General features: G+C 41.1%; 1 protein-coding gene across 7 annotated transcripts in view; it reads right to left on the bottom strand.

Moving 5' to 3' along the window:
- Window positions 1-20,210, bottom strand: part of CYRIA (CYFIP related Rac1 interactor A) — a 113,960-nt gene that overhangs the window by 4,993 nt on the left and 88,757 nt on the right. For all 7 annotated transcript variants that reach the window (XM_033176506.1, XM_033176510.1, XM_033176512.1 and 4 more), the window contains 8 exons: window positions 11,538-11,659; window positions 9,863-9,968; window positions 7,895-8,031; window positions 7,350-7,427; window positions 7,056-7,172; window positions 6,885-6,964; window positions 5,341-5,467; window positions 990-1,060 (listed from right to left, as the gene is read on the bottom strand). In XM_033176506.1, coding sequence (XP_033032397.1) covers window positions 990-1,060; window positions 5,341-5,467; window positions 6,885-6,964; window positions 7,056-7,172; window positions 7,350-7,427; window positions 7,895-8,031; window positions 9,863-9,968; window positions 11,538-11,659 — 838 coding nt within the window. The remainder of the gene's footprint in view (window positions 1-989; window positions 1,061-5,340; window positions 5,468-6,884; window positions 6,965-7,055; window positions 7,173-7,349; window positions 7,428-7,894; window positions 8,032-9,862; window positions 9,969-11,537; window positions 11,660-20,210) is intronic.

Below are 20,210 nucleotides of genomic sequence, written 5' to 3'. Positions count from 1 at the left end.
GTGGGGGTAACAGATCGGCCTTGCTTCTTTAACTTGTGATGATTAAATGAGACAATGTGATTAGAAGTGGAGTATAAAACATGAGTGTTGTGTACATAGGTAGAGCATTATTGATCCATCCCACTTAGACTTATTGAACACTTACTGCATGTACAACACTGAGAGGAACACAGGGAAATCAAAGATGAATAAGACAACAGGGACCATAAACCTTCTAGACTGCAATCTAGTATCAGAATGATTTACATAGCAGTGGATTCAAGCAATTCTTGTAGATGTGTCAAAGTTAAAAAAAGCATCCCCTCTCTGAAACGGATGAAGCACATGCATCCCTGGGAAGAAAACAGTTGTGTAGGCATCACTTGTTAGCAGTGAGAAGCTGAAACATGCCACAGCTGGCCAAATACTCAGGCATCTAGACAGTGGGTTCTCAATTCTGGTAGCTGCACATGTGAACCACCTGGGGAGCTTTAGAATAAACAAAGAAACACAAAATGGATACCTGAGACCCTAGCCCAGAGATTCCAATTCATTTGGTCTGAGTCACATGCAGTCAGAATCACATGGAATGTTTTCAAAGGGTACCCACATAATCCTCAAGTGCAGCCAGGTTTGGGAACCACTGGTAAAGTGGAAAGTGAGAGCCTGGAAGCCTCTTGTTCTGAGGAGTCCCTATAAGCCCCAAAGCAGTGTGGCTGAGAATTAGGTCCATGACTCGTGGGGTCACCCAAACCTGGGTTTAGGTCCTAGCTTGGCCATTTACTGTGTGACTTTTGGCAAGTTATTTGACTTCCTTAAATCTCATTTTTTTCCATTTTTAAAAAGGGGAATGATAAAAATGGTGCTGACCTCAAAAGATTGTGAGGAAGATTCAATGTGTTAAAATATGCAAGGGTTAAGTTTGGTGCTATCCACACCAGTATTTAAATTTGCTATAGCCCTGAAATGTTGGCTGTTCCCTGTGAGCCTGGCACAGGGTTGAAGCTCACCTGAGGGCATTTAGCAGCCCCTCCACACTGTCTGGGGCCTGCTCCTTCAAAACTTTTATGCAGCCTTTCATCTAGGAGGAGAAAGCACAATGTTTGTTAATATCTTAGTAATACTGTCTATGCCAATATCTACCTACAAAAACACATGCCCATAATGTCACATTATTTCTTCTCATAGAAATTCAACACAGAAATGACCAACGGGCTTTCCTACCCCCTCAGGCTGGTGAGCAGTTCCTCTGGGCTTCTAGAGGATTCTGTATGACTGCAATCATTATCAACTTTCATACCATATTGTAATTGTACATTTCACTTGTCTGGCTTTAAGGACAAAGACTTGAGACTTTGATCTTGCCTTGTACTATGGAGCCAAATGCAGGGCCTTCCATCCACTCAGTGCTCAGTTGAGATTTACTGAATAAAATCGGAATAATTTTAAGCCATTCTTCTGCCCTGAATGTTTTCTGTCCTTCACCTGTTTGACTGGCAAACCCTTAACACTTATTTTATACCCAGTTGAAGACCAGCACCCCCTAGAATCGTATTCTGACCTCATTACCTTCATTAGATAGAAGCAACCAACACCTTTCTGTGCTCCCAAAACTGCTCTGTCATTTATCAGAGAAACTTGGAGAATTTAGTGCCCATATTAACTTCTTTCCTTCACTAGACCAGGAGCACCTGGAGGTCCAGGTCTATGTCTCAATCGTCTTTGAGAGCACTGATGAAGGGCCACTGTTCAGAATGTGAACTTCACAGAGGCTAAATGCCTGAGTTTCCTTCATGCTTGTTTTTTTAGTATCTTCACAAACCTAGGCAAGTGTCTTAGCTTTTTGTGTCCGTATAATACAGTTGACCCATAATTTGGGAAGTGCATGGAAACTGAATTTATAGAGATCACATTTCATCATGCATATCTTGGAGTATTTTTTGGCAAGGCAAGAATCTTTCTGCAAAGCTATTCACACACTGTTATATATTGGATTTGGTTATACTAAGGGCCCCTTTTATGACAGCCCTTAGAAACATTTTCCATCATTGTGCTTCTTGTATGTCAAAAGCTTTATCTTACAGGCCTGATAGACCCTGATAGACTGATGGAAGCTATCAGAACACAGGGTTGGGAATCATGTGAGGATCACTATAAGTTCATCAAAAAAGAAAGTCATGGCAAACGAGAGATGTCTGTTATGGATACCGGATTGGGAGAAGCTACAAGCATGCCAGGTATGTGCCACCCCAGGTCTGAGATGGCATCAGGCCCAGGGATGCAGAGATTCTGTCCCTCTTGCATAGTTGATTATCATAGTGCAGAAGTGTTCTTGTGAACCAGGCCTAAGAAGCAGTGAGAACGCAGATGTGGAAGGGGTGGAAGAGCAGGGAATGCTGTTTGGGAATCTGGAGTTCCACTTAGGGTGATTAAAACTGTAGGTGTGAATAACAAGATGCTGTCAAGGATGCAGTTGGGGCCAGATGCAGTGTGAATTCAACAGCATATTCAGGAGTTGGGGGCCTTTACCTGTGGAAAACATCCTTGATAGGTGTTAAATAATCTAGTGATGCGGTTAATATGGAAATGGACCAGAAGGAAGCAAGAACAGAGAGAGGAGGGGCAGTGAGAGCCCCTGAGGGTGTGAAGTGTGGAAGCAGCAGTGGGCATGGAGGAGCAGGGAGAGACAGGGACTAATCTGAGGTCAACTCCATAGGATTTGGTGACTGATGAGATATGGGGTGAAGAAATCATTCCTCATTCTCAGGGACAATTCTAGGCTCTGGATTAGACTTGTTGGAGGGTGATGAAATACCTGAGACAGGAACCCAGCAGAAGGAACAGGTTTGGTGGGGGGAATCTCTGGTTTGGGGATGGCCATATTTCAGGGGTCCATGGGAAATGGGGTCTGGAATTCTGGATAAAATCTGAGATGGGGACAGGGATTAAGAGGTGATTCCTTATTGGGCCATTTCAAAAGATTCCAAGGAAATCAATTGAAAACACCACCTCACCCCAACCCTCCTTTCCTGACGTCCACAATTAGCATCTCTTCTCTAAATGGCTTGTGCCGCCTTGGCGGCCACTTTGATGATTCCCCCTACCTGGAGGACTCTGCTTTCCCTCTGTCCTCCTGGGAAAATCCTACATCTTCTTCAAGGTCCACCTCAAACATCACCCTCTGTCTCTGCTCTTCAGCAACATGAGTTTCTCCCTCCCCTGGCTTTCCAGAGCTCACTGCATGTCTATTCTGCACTCCAAAGCATGCCCTCTGTAAGTACACACACAGTGCCTCCCCCAGGCCCTCAGAAAGAGATCCTGGGGTTTTCACAGTTGATGCTGATGCCCTAATGATTTATAAGCCCAGTGCCTATAACTACTGACTTAGAAACAGACTAGCATCCGAATGGAGACCCTATATGTCATAAAAAAAAAAGGTCAGTCTCAAATGGTTTATTGTGCTTGGTAAACCTGAAACTTTCTTAGAGGTATATGCAAACGTCCATATGAACAAACCTTACGTAGCTCACTACTACCTCCATGGACAAAAGCAAACTTCATCAAGACTATGTGTGAAGACTTAACATGATGTACTGTTTACAGCCTCGACTGAAAGACTCAGTAAATAACATATAAAGCCAAGCTTTTTAAAGATTAGGGCTACAAGGCATAATTTTACCCAGTGTATTTTTAATTGTTGACTCTGTGACAAGTTAACAAATGGCTATGGTAATAAGAATATCTTATGAGTCTCAGGTAATGAACTCAATCCATAGTCAAATAATATTTATAGAGTTATTAATACTCAATCTATAGTATGAAAATGTTAAAGCCTCACAAAGGATACAGTAAAAATATTTATTGGTATAAAAATGCCCATAATATACTTCTATGTAAATGAAATATGTTTCAAAATAGCGTGTAAAGCAGGGTCCTAATTTGTTAAGGACATCCACACACACACTCACACAAGCATCTATATTAAAAGACAGTACACATGTATGCTGCTGTATGAATGGTGATCCTCCGCCTATGGTGAGGTTATTACAGATATATTTAATTTACTATGTCTTAATTTCCTAAATGTCAAAATTTTTTAACATAAATACTTATTTTCTTGGTAAATGGAAATGATTACATTAAAAATAATAAAGAGTCTATGAAGAAACATGACTAACCATACTATGAACCCAGAAACTCAAAATAAGTAACCCAAGTTACATTTTTCATTGATACATCATCTTGCATTCTTCAGACTTATGGCCCTCCTGGGCATGTAGACTTTCTCTTGCATAGGGCCAGAGCATCAGGACATTGTTCTCTGGAGATGAGTGAACACAGTGTGCCACCCAGACTCAGCTATTCTAGAGTAAGTAAGTTACTACCAAGAGGTGCTATTCTGCACTTTAAAGGCTTTAAATGAGTACATGGGATACACTATTGGGTTGGTGCTGCAGGCAAGTGCTGGATGAAGAGGAGGTGTGCTTTATGCCACAATCAACAGAAAAGCAACTGTGTGACAAAATCATGTGTTTTCAATTATCTTCATTCATTCATTCATTCATTCATCCATCCATCCATCAAAACCCCTACAGGGTGTCTGTTGAGTGCCACCCACTATGTGCCAGGTACTGTGTGAGGCAATAGAGCAGACATGAGGTGTATAGATTATGGTCTCTGTCCTTGTCAAGAAATTGTCTGTGGGGGAGTCAGAAAATACAAAACAGTGAGTGCTCTGGGGGCCAGAGAAGCAGGAAGGCTCATCCCATGCAGAAAATGTGTTCTTAGATGAGGTGACGTTTGAAGCATGCCTGAAAGGAACCCACCCATCAGAGAGGAAGAGGAAGGGCTCTCTGGGCAGGAGAAAGGACTCACACATATCATGTATATCCAAATGATGAGGAAAGGCATGGGACTTGAGTGGAGCAACAGGTAGGGAGTGGAGGGAGAGGAAGTGAAAGGGTAATCTGGGATTTGACCATGGTGTCTTGTAATGCAGTATCTCCCAACTCTTCACAACAGGACACATATAGAATAGAAACCATCTATTTGTACAGCACACTGGGTGAATGAAGGGACTGCGTGCAGCTAAGTGACTGTCCAGCTGCTCAGCTCCATTAGAGCTGAGGGGATCAGCATTGTAGCATTGCTACTGTGCTTTTGAGGTTGAGTGTTTTGTCCTAAGCACATGAAAAAGCCTGGACATCTTGCTGTGAGGACAGCTGCCAGGATGGGCTGTACATATTAGAAAGATCACTGTCAGTGGAGTGGTCTTGAGGAGCCTGAGGAAGAGAAACGAGGTCTGTTTGGCAACACTCACGGGCCCTTTATTTGGAAAGCACATTTCACTACTATTCTTACATCGATCTTGGACGTCTTGCAGAAAGCTCCCACAGGGTGGACATGGTCATAGAGGATGATGACTCCCACCATCACCCTCATGCAGAACATCAGGGTCTCTTCACTCGTAAACCTACTTCTGTACTCCCTGCAAGAGAAGAAACAGCAGGAGCATCACTTCCTTGTCAGAACATGTGCGTTCTTTGGCCCCACAACTGGATACTTTAGATGCCTCCAATCTCTCTTGGGAACAATCCCAGACCTGCAACAACCAGTTAATATGTTCCTGAGTAAATCTATGATGATAATTCTCCTTGAATCTATTCAACCAGCAATTCAGTGTGAAAATAAGGTAAATTAAAGGGCAGTAAATTCCCTTCTCATCTGCCCTTCAGCAGGCTAGCTCATCATGTACATCACTCCTCCACCCATCAATCTTGAATATTTTATAGCAGGTCCCTCTGGCTGTCCAAGATTATAGAGAGTAATGGCTTCATTACAGAGAAAAAGAATCAGGCTCATTTCTACGGAGCAGCTATCATGTCTCCAGTCAGAGTAACTTCCTTTGTTAAAACACAGGCTGCAGATTGTATTGCATTGGTAAAAATACCTAAAAAAATTATGTACCATTCATTGAGCATCCAAGAGTATTTGTAGAGTTTGAATTTTGTTCACTTACCTTGACAGGGTCACTGATGATTCAGATAATTCAGGCCAATTCTAGAGGCTTTTTTTCTAGAGGCTTTCTTACATCTATTTCATTATGAATTAGCTCTGCAATGAAGATGATTACTATTTCTGCCTTGGAATAAATCTTAACTTTGGTACAAGTGAAATATTTGAAACTAGTGTCATCTTACATTTGAACAGGCTATCAGATTTTATAAGGTACTTTGGATGCCTTTGGTCTTCCTAAAGACTCTGCAAAGTAGATGGCCTTATGGAAACTTCATTAGATGAGGAAACCAAGGCTCAGGAAGTCAGGCCAGTTATTTACAGGCATAGCAGGGGCTACAGACATAAGTGGCATTCAGAATTTCGAGCACAGATTACCATGCAGCTTCATCCCCAGTAGTCTCAATAATTTTTAAATCTAACTAGTAGTAACTAGCTCAGGTACAAAAAAAAAAACTTGGAGAGAGAGAGAGACAGAGAAAGAGAGAGAGAGACCTCCATTCTCACTCTTGAAACAGTCTTATCATGTCAACTCTTGGTTTTACATCTTCTCTACAATATATTTATCATGATGCCCCATCATTTAACACACTCTCCATTTGGCTCTTACACATCTTCTACAGCATCTTTGATCTGAGCCTTGGTTCTGCCACCTAACAAGCTATGTAGTCTTTGGGATGTCAGTCAACCACTTTGGGCCTCAGCTTCTTCAGCTATGCAATAGTGATAGTGACACCTAACACCCAGAGTTCTTAATGAAATTAAAGCAGATAATATACATGAAAACTTTAAGGTGTTGACCCAAATGGTACATGTCATTAACATCATCATCTTAACAGACACTGGCTGGATGAAGTCTCAACCATGAATACACCTCTGATTTAACTTACGGAGTTTCCAGCATGACTTTACAGACACTTGTCATTGTGCTGAGACAGTCTGTGGTGTTCTCTATTGGCAGGGTTTTGTTCTAAATGGGAGACACAAATGTACATTAGCTCTGCTTGCAGCTCTTGTATGGAATTAAGAAAAAAAGAACCTCGTTGCTCAACTTCACTTACTTCTGAGACAAAGTGCATTGTGGCATTGCTAAGGGTTTTCAGCATTGGTGTGGCTTCTGCATAGAAGAGGGACATTCGATTGGCCATTTCATTATTGACTTCATTCTCAATGTCTAGCTGATGAAAATAAGAAGAGAAGACGGATTTATAAAGAGAAAGTCAAACACTCCAAATACTCTTCTCTGAAACTGAATTACAGACAAGGACATTGTCTTCTCTCTGTGCTCTGCCTGATGCAGAAATCAAAAGAGCCATGGAGAATGGTGCAAAGTTCAAGGCGACCCAGGGACTCACGTGCATGTTGTTGATGCGGTTGCGACTGATCGTTCTTCTGTAGTAGCTGAAGTCATTCTGAATAGCTGGGTTCCTCATCTGAAATTCAGAAGACAAGAGTGAAGGTCATCTCTCAGTATCAGCTGGGGGATATGCATTGGGAGCCCAGACACTGGATTTTATAATACTCCAGTACTTCTCTTTGTTACATAAGAGCCAAAGCAACTTTTGGTTAAAAATAAGGACCCACAACTTCATTATTTTAAAATATGCCCTGTGGGCTAGATTTCAGGGAAAGTATATTTGGTCTCAATGCGGAACAGATACTTGAAAAGGTTTTCTCTGATTTCATTTGGCAGATTTAAAATTTCCATATACAAATCATCATCTTAAATTACTTTCACCACATGGAATGCAAATTCTCACCACATTATATGTCTCTCTAGGGAAGGAATTACATTTTACTCATTTCTCTACCCACCCACCCCACAGCACTAACAGAGCAGCTGTAAACAGTAGGTACTCAGTACAAGTTCGTTAAATTTTCACAGCACATTTGGCCTAACCTTCAGCTCATCGAATCGAAGGGTAAAATGTAAAATTTCGGCAAACTCCTTTGCCAGGGCCTGCTCCCTTTCCAGGTGTTGGGTTGGTGTGTAGGGTGGACAAGTCAGAGATTCCAATAAACTCTGAAGAGCTTTTTCTGAAAATCAAAGGGATAAATAGATATATTGGGGGTGGCCCAACAAAGTCCAAATAACACAATTCCCAGACTCAGTTGACAATCTCAGAGATCACCTGCTTGGGTCTTTCCCGATAACTATGTGAGGTGTGCTGCATGTGGACCAGGAAGAGAAGGAATCCCACATGACCAGGCAGGGGGTCTCCCCTGCGGAAACCCCCCATGGCCACAGTATTTTGTAAATTTCTCTATACGCTCAGCTGGACCTGGACGTATTTAGTAATCTCAATTTCTGACACTGTTAGAAAACCACAAATATGTGTTTTTGGGTCATGTGCATGAGACAGCCATTCATGATTCAGGATGAGGTGAGACAGTGCCCTAAACACATGGGTTAGATGACTGGTTTTGCAAGAAAAGACTTCTGCCCCTATTGAACTTTTCTCTGCATCTACACTAACTCAATCCCAAGAATATTTTTCTATGAACCCATTGCCTTATCTACCTCCATTATTGTTCTTGCAACAGTTTCACCACTCCCACTTGTCTGTTTCCAAACATTCCCTTATAGCTTGTTCTCCAATATATTTCTAATAGCACAGAGTCATTTAACCAATCCTCTAAAGCAGGGATTGGCAAGGTATGGCCCATCGGCCAAATCTGGTCCATTACTTGTGTTTTGTAAATAAACACAAGTTTTATTAAAACACAGACATGCTCACTCTGTTATGTAATCACTAGGGTTGCCTTTACGTGAGAGTGGGAGAGGCAAGTAGTTGCAAAAAAGACAGGATGGCCCACAACTCTAAAGTATTTATGATTTGGCCCTTTACAGAAAAGTTTGCAGACATCTGCTCTATATAGTTCTTACATAACTTTTACAGCATTTCTACAGGGATGTCTCTGGCCTTTTTGAGGTATTTCCATCTATAAGAATACACTCTCTTCTGAGGCAGCCAGGTCTACCTTGGCCTGCTCTCCTTCTGTTGAGCAAAAGTTTGGTTCCTCAGAATTTCCATTCACTGGGTCTACCATTTAAGGAAACACAGAAGTCTATGTTCTTTTCTACTCTCTTCTATCTGAGAGTCATCAGAAAACTTCTCTTCTTGGAAAACCAGTTTGGTTCATTCAAGTACCTCCCTTGATCTTAGCTTCTAGTCCTCTCAATATCATGGTCATCACTCCCCCAATGTATTTCGAGTTCTCTGTTTTCCTCTTAATCTGTGGCACTCATTTTATGGCAAAAGCAGAGTAGAACGTGCCTTCCTCATTCAAGATATACTGTATTAACCAATGAAGCCTCCTCCCTGGGGAGTGATTCTGTCCTACTGCTGGTCATATCGATCTTATTTCCAATCAGATTTGGCATTGCTCAACATCTACAAAGCCATCCTGTACTTCCTGTACTTGCACAGTTTTCTAAAGCCTAAGGAAAAATATTATATTTGTTTTTCTTACATTTTACTCTATTACATTTATCATATGACTCCAGACAAGCAAGTTCTTTGTTGGGTGAGCAGGTAAACTGTTATCTTTCAACTTCTCTGTTATTCAGAAATGTGATCAGCCTGCAGTAAAACTATTAAGAGTTGAACACAGATGAGAACAGGACTAAGAAGAAAAATCACTAGTAGAGACACACTAAATGTGCCAGTAACTTCTGGGGAAGAAACTTTGTGGTGGACTGAAAGAAATGAACATGACAAGAGTTGTTGTTCATACATGGCCTCTCATTTGACACAGTGGATGGATGTGGGACATTTTCCAATATGCCAAGCTGTTCCCACTACCTACTCAAACACCAAAGCAGAACTCAGTATGTGGGCCATGAAAACTACAAACACATACTCACCTAGTCTAATGGAAAACTCGTAAAATCTCTTTAGCCTCACAACGAGAGGGCACACTGCATTCCAAGCTTTTTCTTGAAGCTGAATGTCATTGGGATTTTGAATTGCCTACAAAAACACAGTAGAGCTGACTGTTTAAAAAGAAGTGGTAAGCTCCACATCAAAATGCCCTAAGATTTAGTTTAAAATACAATCCCCGCTATACTTTGCTGATGTATACTACTTAAATCAACACCGCTTCATTGGACTGTCCTCCAACATGCTCATTCTGAATGGAAATTTTAACACTTGAACACACCGCAAGTGGTTCTACAATTACATCCTGTGTCATCTTACTTGTTTCTGTTATTTTGAATACAAAAAATTCACATCTAAGTGGGAAGAAACTCAGCCCTCTCCATCACCATTTGACTCCTCTAAAGTGGAATTAGTGCTCATTGTAAAGTGCAAATTCTGTAGACATTTCCTTTCTCTTTAATAGGTATTGCATTCCTGCCAGTTTGTAATGTTACCTAAATTATCTAAATTAAATGGTGACCCCTAAGTAGAAAAATCACCTCTTACTAGACTGTTACTTTCTTAGAAACTCCGCCGTGTCTGAGTTTCAGCAACTTGAGGATTATAATGGTGGTGGTGGTGTGCTTTTCAGAAGCCTGGGGGCAGTGGCAGTACTGTGTGCATGTGTTCATGTGTACGTGTGTGTGTGTATGTGTGTATTTGCATGCATATATGTATGTGTTGGTTTTGCCACAAAACTAATGTTTTCAAATAAAACGAGTGTGAAGTTTCTTGCTTTTAAGGTATTGGGAAGTTGCAAAAATCAAAGTGGTGATTTTCTTTTCTGTTTTTGTTGTTGTTTTGTTTTTTGTTAATTTTAGAAAATCTCCTAAGACATTTAAGATGACAAACTGAAAGCAAGGTGATTTTGGCTCTTGTGTATCACACTGGTGGAACCTGCCTCAGTAATTACCAAATGCTAGAAAGTACATGTCCACCCAGACTTCATGGTCCATATTTCAACTGTTGTTCACAGACTTTACATTGTTTCCCTTAAATGAAATAATATATTGACACGTTATTGTTTAAATGTGAGTCCTGCAATATCACTTGTGTGTTTAGGAAGAGAATGGGTAATGTTAATTTATAGCATTGTGTGTGCAGATTAATGCATTAGAATAAAAGGGGCCATTCATGCTTTTTTTTAACTCTTTTTTTTTTTTTTTTGAGACAGAGTTTCACTCTTGTTGCCCAGGCTGGAGTGCAATAGTGTGACATGCAACCTCAGCTCGCTGCAACCTCCACCTCCCAGGTTCAAGTGATTCTCCTGCCTCAGCCTCCCGAAGTAGCTGGGATTACAGGCACCTGCCACCATGCCCAGCTAATTTTTTTTGTAGTTTTAATTGATATGGGGTTTCACCATGTTGGCCAGCCTGGTCTTGAACTCCTGACCTCAGGTGATCCACCCCCTCGGCCTCCCAAGCTACTGGGATTACAGGTGTGAGCCACTGCGCCCGGCCTATGCATTTTGTTTTTAAGGACACATTACCCTCCTTGTTCTTCCTGGTACTCTAGGAAATACTATAGCTATTACTTAATTTGGCTGTGTATGTCTGTGTGCATGTGTGGTTTTCCCTCCGTTCCTAGGGTGCTGTCAGTTCAGTGTGATCATTAACATACGTCTCGGATCTCTGGGCCTGCGCCTTTGTAAGCCTGCAGGTCTGCAAGGATGCTCTCAGAATCCTGAAGGACGGCGCTGATCTGGTTCCAGATTTCTCTCTCTCCTTCTGTAGGCTGAGCATCTAAGAAACAGGGAAACCGAGAGACATAGAGTGCTGGTGTTTACAAATAGCTTGGGAGGAGGATGGATATTCAGTTTTACCTGCTTGACAATCCTATCGTATTCCTGCTGCTCTGGTATTTACTCTTTAACCTAATAAGCTGCTAGGAAGGGAAAACTGATGCAACTTTTGCCCATTACTCAGTTCAAAATAGTCAATGATATTTTTATAGTCATAAAACAAGTATACAGGAATCATTATAGTCACTTATTTATGTGGAACGATTTTTTTGCACACCTCCTACGTAAAACAGTGTACTGGGTGATAGAAAGAATAAACATTGTGTTTTTGAGCCCACATTTTTTGGTCTTTTTATTATTTTATTATTTTTTAAATTACTATTTTTATTGTGGTTAAATACACAAAACATAAAATTTACCATCTTAGCCACTTTTAAGTGTACTGTTCATTGATATTAAATACGTTCATAATGTTGTACAACCATCGCTACACTCCATCTCCATGACTCTTTTCATCTTGTAAAACAGAAACTCTGTATTGGTCTTCTTTTTAAAGGAGAAGCAACTAAATATTTCTGCTTTGATTGAAAATATGTGAATCTGAGTGTGGACGGGAAAAACAGTCCGCCTTGTATTTCCATATTTAAAAATATGCTTAAAAACTGGATAACTAAAATCCTTCAAATCATGACTTACCATTCCTGAACACATGGGTGTGTAGAAAGCACTTCTCATTGAACCTGATCTCATGTTCAGGAGGTTTGGCAAAGACATGCAGGGAGTTCATTTTAAAGACAAATGTTCTGTTTATCTTTGGTCTTGACCATGACTGTTACCCACAAAAATAAGTGACACACTGAAGCTTCCATAATGAAAACAATATTCTAACAGTCGCAGAAGCACCCACTTGATTACCTTCCTGGAGCCAGTATGTATTGTTCCAGCGAGCATTTCACGGGAGCTGGTGGGTGGTGGTGGAGAGGTAGGAAAGATTGGGTTTTATTTATCTTGCAATTCCTATGCAATAGGTTATCTCCCTGGCCTAGTAGGGAAGCTCATCTCTCCATCTAAAACAAAGGCACTGCTCATGGAGAGGCGACAGATGTTATCTTATAAAACTCTGTTTTCAAATATCAAGATCCTGAGGCACTGCATACTTGCAGCAGACCTCACTAACAGAGGGTGAAGGCTGAGTTTACACCTGGTCTAACCCTCCCCAGATCAAATCTCAGTTTTAACTAATCCTTATGGAAGTACAAAGGGCTGATCCTGTAAGAGGGTTTTGCACCAGTGTTTCTCTGGGGGTTAAAAAAAAGACACCGCCGGGCGCGGTGGCTCCCAGCACTTTTGGAGGCCGAGACGGGCGGATCACGAGGTCAGGAGATCGAGACCATCCTGGCTAACATGGTGAAACCCCGTCTCTACTAAAAAATACAAAAAAAACTAGCCGGGCGACGTGGCGGGCGCCTGTAGTCCCAGCTGCTTGGGAGGCTGAGGCAGGAGAATGGCGTAAACCCGGGAGGCGGAGCTTGCAGTGAGCTGAGACCCGGCCACTGCACTCCAGCCTGGGCGGCAGAGCAAGACTCCGTCTCAAAAAAAAAAAAAAAAAAAAAAAAAAAAATATATATAAAAATTAGCTGGGCGTGGTGGTGCGTGCCTGTAGTCCTAGCTACTTGGGAGGCTGAGGCAGGAGAATTGCCTGAATCCTGGAGGCAGAGGTTTCAATGAACTGAGATCACATCAATGCACTCCAGCCTGGCAACAGAGCCGAGACTCCATCTCAAAAAAAAAAGAAAAAAAAAAGACAGAATCCACAAGGTAAGTGATGGTGAAGTGGGGCACTGGCTATGCTGACTTGGTGTTTGCAAATGCCGAGGTAAGAGGAGGAATTGAGGCAGGGTGGCTGCTCCTGATTCAGTTACCTAAACTCTCCATGACTGGAGCCCATGGAGACTTTTAGACTAGTTGACTCACTGGGTCCTGCCTAAGACTTAAGAAACTGGTAGAGTTTCCTAAGAAATGAAGAGTGAAAATCATCAGTGCCATGGCAATTCTCTTTGAAGAAAAGATCATAGGTCCTCATAGGTTATTCACAAATCTTGCAAACTATACATTCAAAGGATAAGACCATTTCAACTGGGAAGTAAGGAGGTACTAGAGTGTATGTGCATCAGGACTCAGAGAAAGAGAAGATGAATGTGGTCTGGGAAGAGTGGAAACAGTTACACGTAAGGGATAGGACTTGAGCTGGGGCAATGGAAGGTGAAATGGAGTATATTCATGAAGAGAGTATGGCTTGGAAAAAGGTGTGGCAGCTGGAGAAAGCGAGGCTAAGAAACAAACAAACAAACAAACAAATCTGCTAGGTTAGGAAACAGAATCTACCGGAGACAGTGAGGGAAAAAGACATTTATTACAGGTTGAGCTTCCTATATCCAAAAATCTGAACTGCTCCACCATCTGAAATGTTTTTAAATGCCCACATGGTACACAAAGAAAAGTCTCACTGGAATATTTTGCATTTCGGCTTTTTGGATTTGGGATGCTCAACTGGTAAGTATAATGCAATTTTGTTTCAAAATCTGAAACAAAAAACCCACGTCTGCAACACTTCAGGTCCTAAGCATTTTTGGATAAGGGGTATTCAACCTGAACTTTTTTAGGTTTTTATGGCCTATCAGTGTTTCCCAAAAACATCTGGTAAGTTTTCTCAGATACGATGTTACTCACAATATTAATCACTTTGTATTTTACCTTTTTCTGCTTTCTCAAACTTTTCTCAAAGTGAAGCAAGTGTTTTAAACAGAAACCAAAAAATCCGCAAGTTAGGAAGCCCATAACTGGAGAAAGTGTTTTGGTAGAATAGAATTCTGGGGTCAGGCTGGCAGTTTCTGATAAGAAAAGTGTCAGGGAAGAAAACATAAGGAAAAATGCAAAGCAATGATCCTAGAAAACAAATAAAAATAAAACACTGACTATTCAAATCCTTTCTCCTTTTGAAAAATCAAAAGCTAAACAAAGACAGTTTCCTAGACATGTATTTATTTGGAGAAGAAGAAAAGCAAGATAATCTGTGACCAAGATTCTCAGGGCTATGACTATTTGAATGTAATTATAGAATGGTATGGGAAAGAAGAAGGCACTTTGAGGCCAGAACAGAAAGCCTTCTAATCTCAACTGTCACCTGGCTCCACCCTAGCAAGTCACCACTTGATAAGTTTTAGACAAAACAGCATTAAAACTAAGTGAGCCAGAGAGGACAGCTGGAAATTTTTTTTTTTAAATCCTGTTGATGATTACTTAAACAGAAAAAAAAAGAAAGATTTCAAGTCAGTCTTTAAAAATAGAGGCCTTTCTTAACTGTTTCAAAAATAAGACTGTTTCTGATAGGGTGACCTGAAAAAGGTACTGGCACTAGAGACAGACAAACTGCGCTCTCCATCCCAGGTGAAGGGGTCCTTTCAACAAATCAACATTGACATTTATATGACCACAGAGTTGCATGAGTAACCAGGGGGCTGGTACCACTTCTCTCCCAGAGGAGGCGGACTTCAGGGGCTGTGGTAAACAAATACCTTCCATCCTACAGTAATTCTCTCCTGGCAGCTGAGGTGATCTATAAGACAGGAACCTCAGTCCTCAGCCTCCCTCTCTAAGAAACTGTTTCTTTTGGCAGATTTCCTGGTCCCTATTAGAAATATTTCTCATGTGGTTTAGCAGTGGTGGGATGCAGTAGGAGAAAGCCACTCCATAATTTCCGTCTTTCATCCAGGCTTAGAAATATGTTGCCTCATTTTCATCCAAAATTTGTTGGTTTTATTGGATGCCCAATTTCTTCCTTCTTTCCTGTCATGAAACTGAAGTCACCTCTTCCAGCTATAGACGGGCAGCACAGTTCCTGCCTTACGGGCCAGAGTGCTGTAAGATTCTCAGGGGATTCAAATCACAAGTGGTGTCAGCTTCCAAGGAAGAGAGTGACAACTGGGAGAAGCTCTAGTCTGTCAGTCTGTCTTTCTATCTGTCGGTCTGTCTCTCTTTTCAAATGGGAAAAGAACTGTGTGGTCCACAGTGACATGTGACATTGGTCTAAATCCCTATGGAAGTCCATGATTCATTCTATTTTCATCCCCCAGCTAACTGATCATACAGTCAGAGCTAATTAATGAAAATCTTATCCATTAGACTGTAGGACTCTGGTCATATTTGTTTCACTTGACATTGTATTTCTAGGGTCTGGCACAGGGCCTAGCACATAGTAGATGTTCAAGAAAAATTTGCTGAACAGTTGAACAAATAATTTAAATATACTACTCACACTGTTTTGTGATTTTTTTTCTACTTGTCTTTGAATTCTGAGATCTTTTGAGAAGGCCATTGGAGACAGGCAATAAACGTGTCATGAATCAATGAATACATGAAGAAATTGGTAAGGTGGGATAGAATGCTGGGTACTTGAAAGCAGTGTAGTAAGTAAAGGTCCTATTACGTTTAGATCCTGTCCTCTGTCTCTACTCCCAAAATGACTTTATTTTATTTTTTTTAATGACAGGGTCTGGCTCTTTCCAGGCTGGAATGCAGTGGTATCATCATAGCTCACTGCAGTCAAATGGCTCTTGTATGGTTACGTCTCTCCTGGTTACCGTTAAGATGTAGGTATTTACCTACAGTCAAATTGGCCATCCACTCTTTCATTAACATCTATGTTCTCAAATCATCCATTATTGATCTATGGCCTGAATGTCTCATCAGTGTGGTTAACACACTAATAGGGTATTTGTTGAGTCTGACACAGTGAAAAACTGCACTTATGTTTACTTTTTTAATCTGAAAACTGTTATCATTTTGCCATCTGGAGAATCCCTTTGAGAGGCTTTGGAGTCTGCACTTGGCCTTCTCCATATTCAGATTCAAGTGGTGAACACGTTTTTAAAATTTATTGTGTTTTCAGATGTCATAGAAAGACATCTTGAAAGGAACCCTGAAGAATTAGTGATTGAAAAGGTTACTAAATTTAAGCTATCAGCAACCCCTTAAAGCATCTGCTGAGTGAACAGGAACTCTGAACTGTGAGCTTGGCTTTTCTATTTTTAACACAAAGACTGACTTTTAGTCAAAGAAAGGTACAAACACTCCTCACCACACACACACCAACAATGTTATTGGTGAAAAGGGGTCCTTATCTCTAGTTGCAGCCAGTGTTTTCTTTGGTAATGTTCCTTCTAAGAACCACATTCTAAACTTCTAACCATTGCCAATTATTTCACTGAAATTGAGGAGAATGGTTACATAAAGCTGGGGTTACTCCTGTCTAACAATAAAGCTGTTACGAATCTGTGATTTACACAGGCAATTTCAGAAACCAATACTTCTAGGAGCCCTGGAACAAGTGTATCCAGGACATTATCTGGGTGGGGGGGGGGATGATTTAAAGTCCTGTTCTGGACTCGCTACTGTGGAGAGTATGAAAATGTATCATGTACCCTGCGACCTTACACACATACACATTTGATGTCAAGAACTCACTAAATTCCAAGTGTCTAGAATTTACAATAGCGTAAGTACCTTATACATTAAGATAGTTAAACAGGATTCATCTTTTTGCAGGGGCTTCATTTGTTAATGATGGTGAATATTAGCTGTCAATACTTTGCTGTCACCTGAGGCACGGTGGAAGATTTCATTGTGGAGAACAGTGATATTTATTTAAACCAATGCATGGCACTCCTTGATGCTAATGGAGAAGAAGGTGGCTATGTGCTTTGTTTGTTGGGAAGGTCTTTGTTGAACCTGCCACAGGGCACAACAGCAGGGCTTGCACTGGAGAAGTGCTATTAAATCCATGTGTTCTAATTTTTATAAATCGGCCAAGGACTTACACTGTCTCCAAATGCACCAGGAACATATACACATTTTCCTAACAACCTATTTAGGACTGTATGGACAATTTGACAGAGAATCAAATTAACCTAAGATAATGTGAGTAGAAAACACCATTTACATAGAGATGTCTTTGGTTTAGAAAGATGCCCTGGCATTTCATCAATAGGATATATAGCTATCTCTGTGTCCCATGACTGTTGTATAAACACTGTAAAAAAGTACAGCACAATGGATTCACCAAAGCAGTAAATTAAATTCTGCCCTTCTTTCCCACCCACTTTCTCTCTCCTCCAATCTCTCTCCCCTTCAGGAGAAACTAAGAAGCATAAATAATTATCTGTTATTAATATTTGAGGATGTAAAATGAAGTGATTTATAGCAGAATACTAACTGCTTATGAAAACAGCATAAAATTGCAAAAGTCTGCCGGAAAATATAAGTGTGACAGGTCTGACATATTTATTCTTAGAGGACATTAGTCATCTTACACCAGGGCCCAAAGCCCTTTCCTATGGAACAACCACAGTAGGACTGAAAAGAGTATGAGGGTCAAAGTTCCTGCAGGCTGTCTATTTCCTTCACATGCAGTGGGACACTGTGGTGGCAGCAGTCCAAGGATGGCGCTTTTGAGACCAGGTTTCACTGCTACTCAAATTAGACCTCAGGGTAAGTCAAGTAATCTCCCTGGGCCCAGATTCACTCTTGCTAAAAGAGAGGGAAGCTAAGAATAGCCTGTTTCCTCCCTACCTGCAGGGTTATAATGAAGATGATGGAATAGATTTAAAGTACTTAAAAAGCAAAAGTGCTGGCCAGGCACAGTGGCTCACGCCTGTAAATCACTTTGGGAGGCCGGGTACTTTGGGAGGCCGAGCACTTTGGGAGGCTGAGGCGGGCGGATCACGAGGTCAGGAGATTGAGACCATCTTGGTTAACATGGTGAAACCCCGTTTCTACTAAAAATACAAAAAATTAGCCAGGCGTGATGGCGGATGTCTGTAGTGCCAGCTACTCGGGAGGCTGAGGCAGGAGAATGGTGTGAACCTGGGAGGCGGAGCTTGCAGTGAGCCCAGATCACACCACTGCACTGCAGCCTGGGCGACAGAGTGAGACTCCGTCAAAAAAAAAAAAAAAGAAGAAGAAGCTAAAGTGCCAAAAATTGAAGTTTTTTTTTTTTTTTTTGGTCACAGAATCTTTGTGTTGCCATCAATAAACTGCTTCTCAGGTATGTTCTCTTTTTGTTTGTTTCCTTTTGTAAAGTGAGACAAAAGACATCTGATATTTTCTGACATTTCCCCACTTCTAAGATTATCAAGCCTCCTCTGAACAGCTTAGCAGATGGGAGGGTAGCAGAGAAGAACTGATGAAAGAAGAAATCAATAGTGGCAGGGAGTGGTCTGAGTTAGCAACAATAGCAACAATCCCAGATAACAGGTTGATTTGACTCAACACCCTTGTTTTAAAGAGTAGGAGTCTATATTCCAAATAGGTCAACATAGTCAGGGCATTTTTAAGAGTACAATGATTTGAAGACTTCAGAATTTCTTTCTTTACACCCCAGCCCCCACCACATCCATTACTGATCTTGGCATTCCTATTATGTTAATTAATGTGAGTTTGTCTTGCAAGAAAACCATTTTTTTCAGCCACTATCTTCTAAGAAACATTTCTTTAGTCCAATCTAGAACCTGTACTTCTGGCTAGCAGATCCCTTGCTCTCTGCTCTGTTACAGACTTCTTCCCTACTACCTGTACTACTGTCTCTTGCATATGCTTACATCTTATCACCTTAATAAAATTATATGCTTCTTGAACAAGAGATCATGTTCTTCTAATGTCCCTATATTTATGTGCTATATCTCATCCCTCCAGGACCCCTGCCACACTAAGAATCCACACCCCACTGCTGCTGTTTCTGCCTGAGGAATGCAAGAGATGTTCTGCATATAGTTTCTTCATTGGTAACTATCAATCAAAGTCAGTGTTCCTCAGCTTACATTTCATGCTCAGCCCTAGGCTGGACACTGAATAAGACACAGAATAATATAAGCATAAAATGCCATCTAAATTCTCCCCTCAGGGATGTGCACACCAGTAAGGAGACAAACATACATTTGCAGAAGAAAACTACCCAGTCTTGATCCCTGACAGTGTCTCAGACAGTTGGTGATTAACCACCAGATGACTGATTCTTGGCACTAACAGATGACTTCTCCCTGCAATTAATTCTAACACACTGATCAAATATTCTATATTTCCAAAGTAGTACCTAGCCAAGGTATGAGAGAAAGATAAAATCCAGAATTGAAAACAGAGAGTAGAATATTATGAGATAATAGGAAAATCAATGAAGCATATTTATCGAGCACCTATGATACGGTTTGGTTGTGTCCCCACCCAAATCTCATCTTGATTTCCCACGTGTTGTGGGAGGGACCCAGTGGGAGGTAATTGAATCATGACAGCAAGTCTTTCCCATGCTGTTCTTGTGATAATGAATAAGTCTCATGAGATCTGATGGTTTTATAAAGAGGAGTTCCCCTGCACAAGCTCCCTCTCTTTGCTGCCATCCACGTAAGAAGTGACTTGCTCCTCTTTGCCTTCTGCCATAATTGTGAGGCCTCTCTAGCCATGTGGAACTGTAAGTCCATTAAACCTCCTTATTTTGTAAATTG

Source organism: Trachypithecus francoisi, unplaced genomic scaffold (assembly GCF_009764315.1).
Source record: "Trachypithecus francoisi isolate TF-2019V2 unplaced genomic scaffold, Tfra_2.0 Lachesis_group17, whole genome shotgun sequence".
Classification (NCBI taxonomy): domain Eukaryota; kingdom Metazoa; phylum Chordata; class Mammalia; order Primates; family Cercopithecidae; genus Trachypithecus; species Trachypithecus francoisi.
Note: the sequence above shows the minus strand (reverse complement) of the source record. Positions and strands in the feature narration are given on the sequence as shown.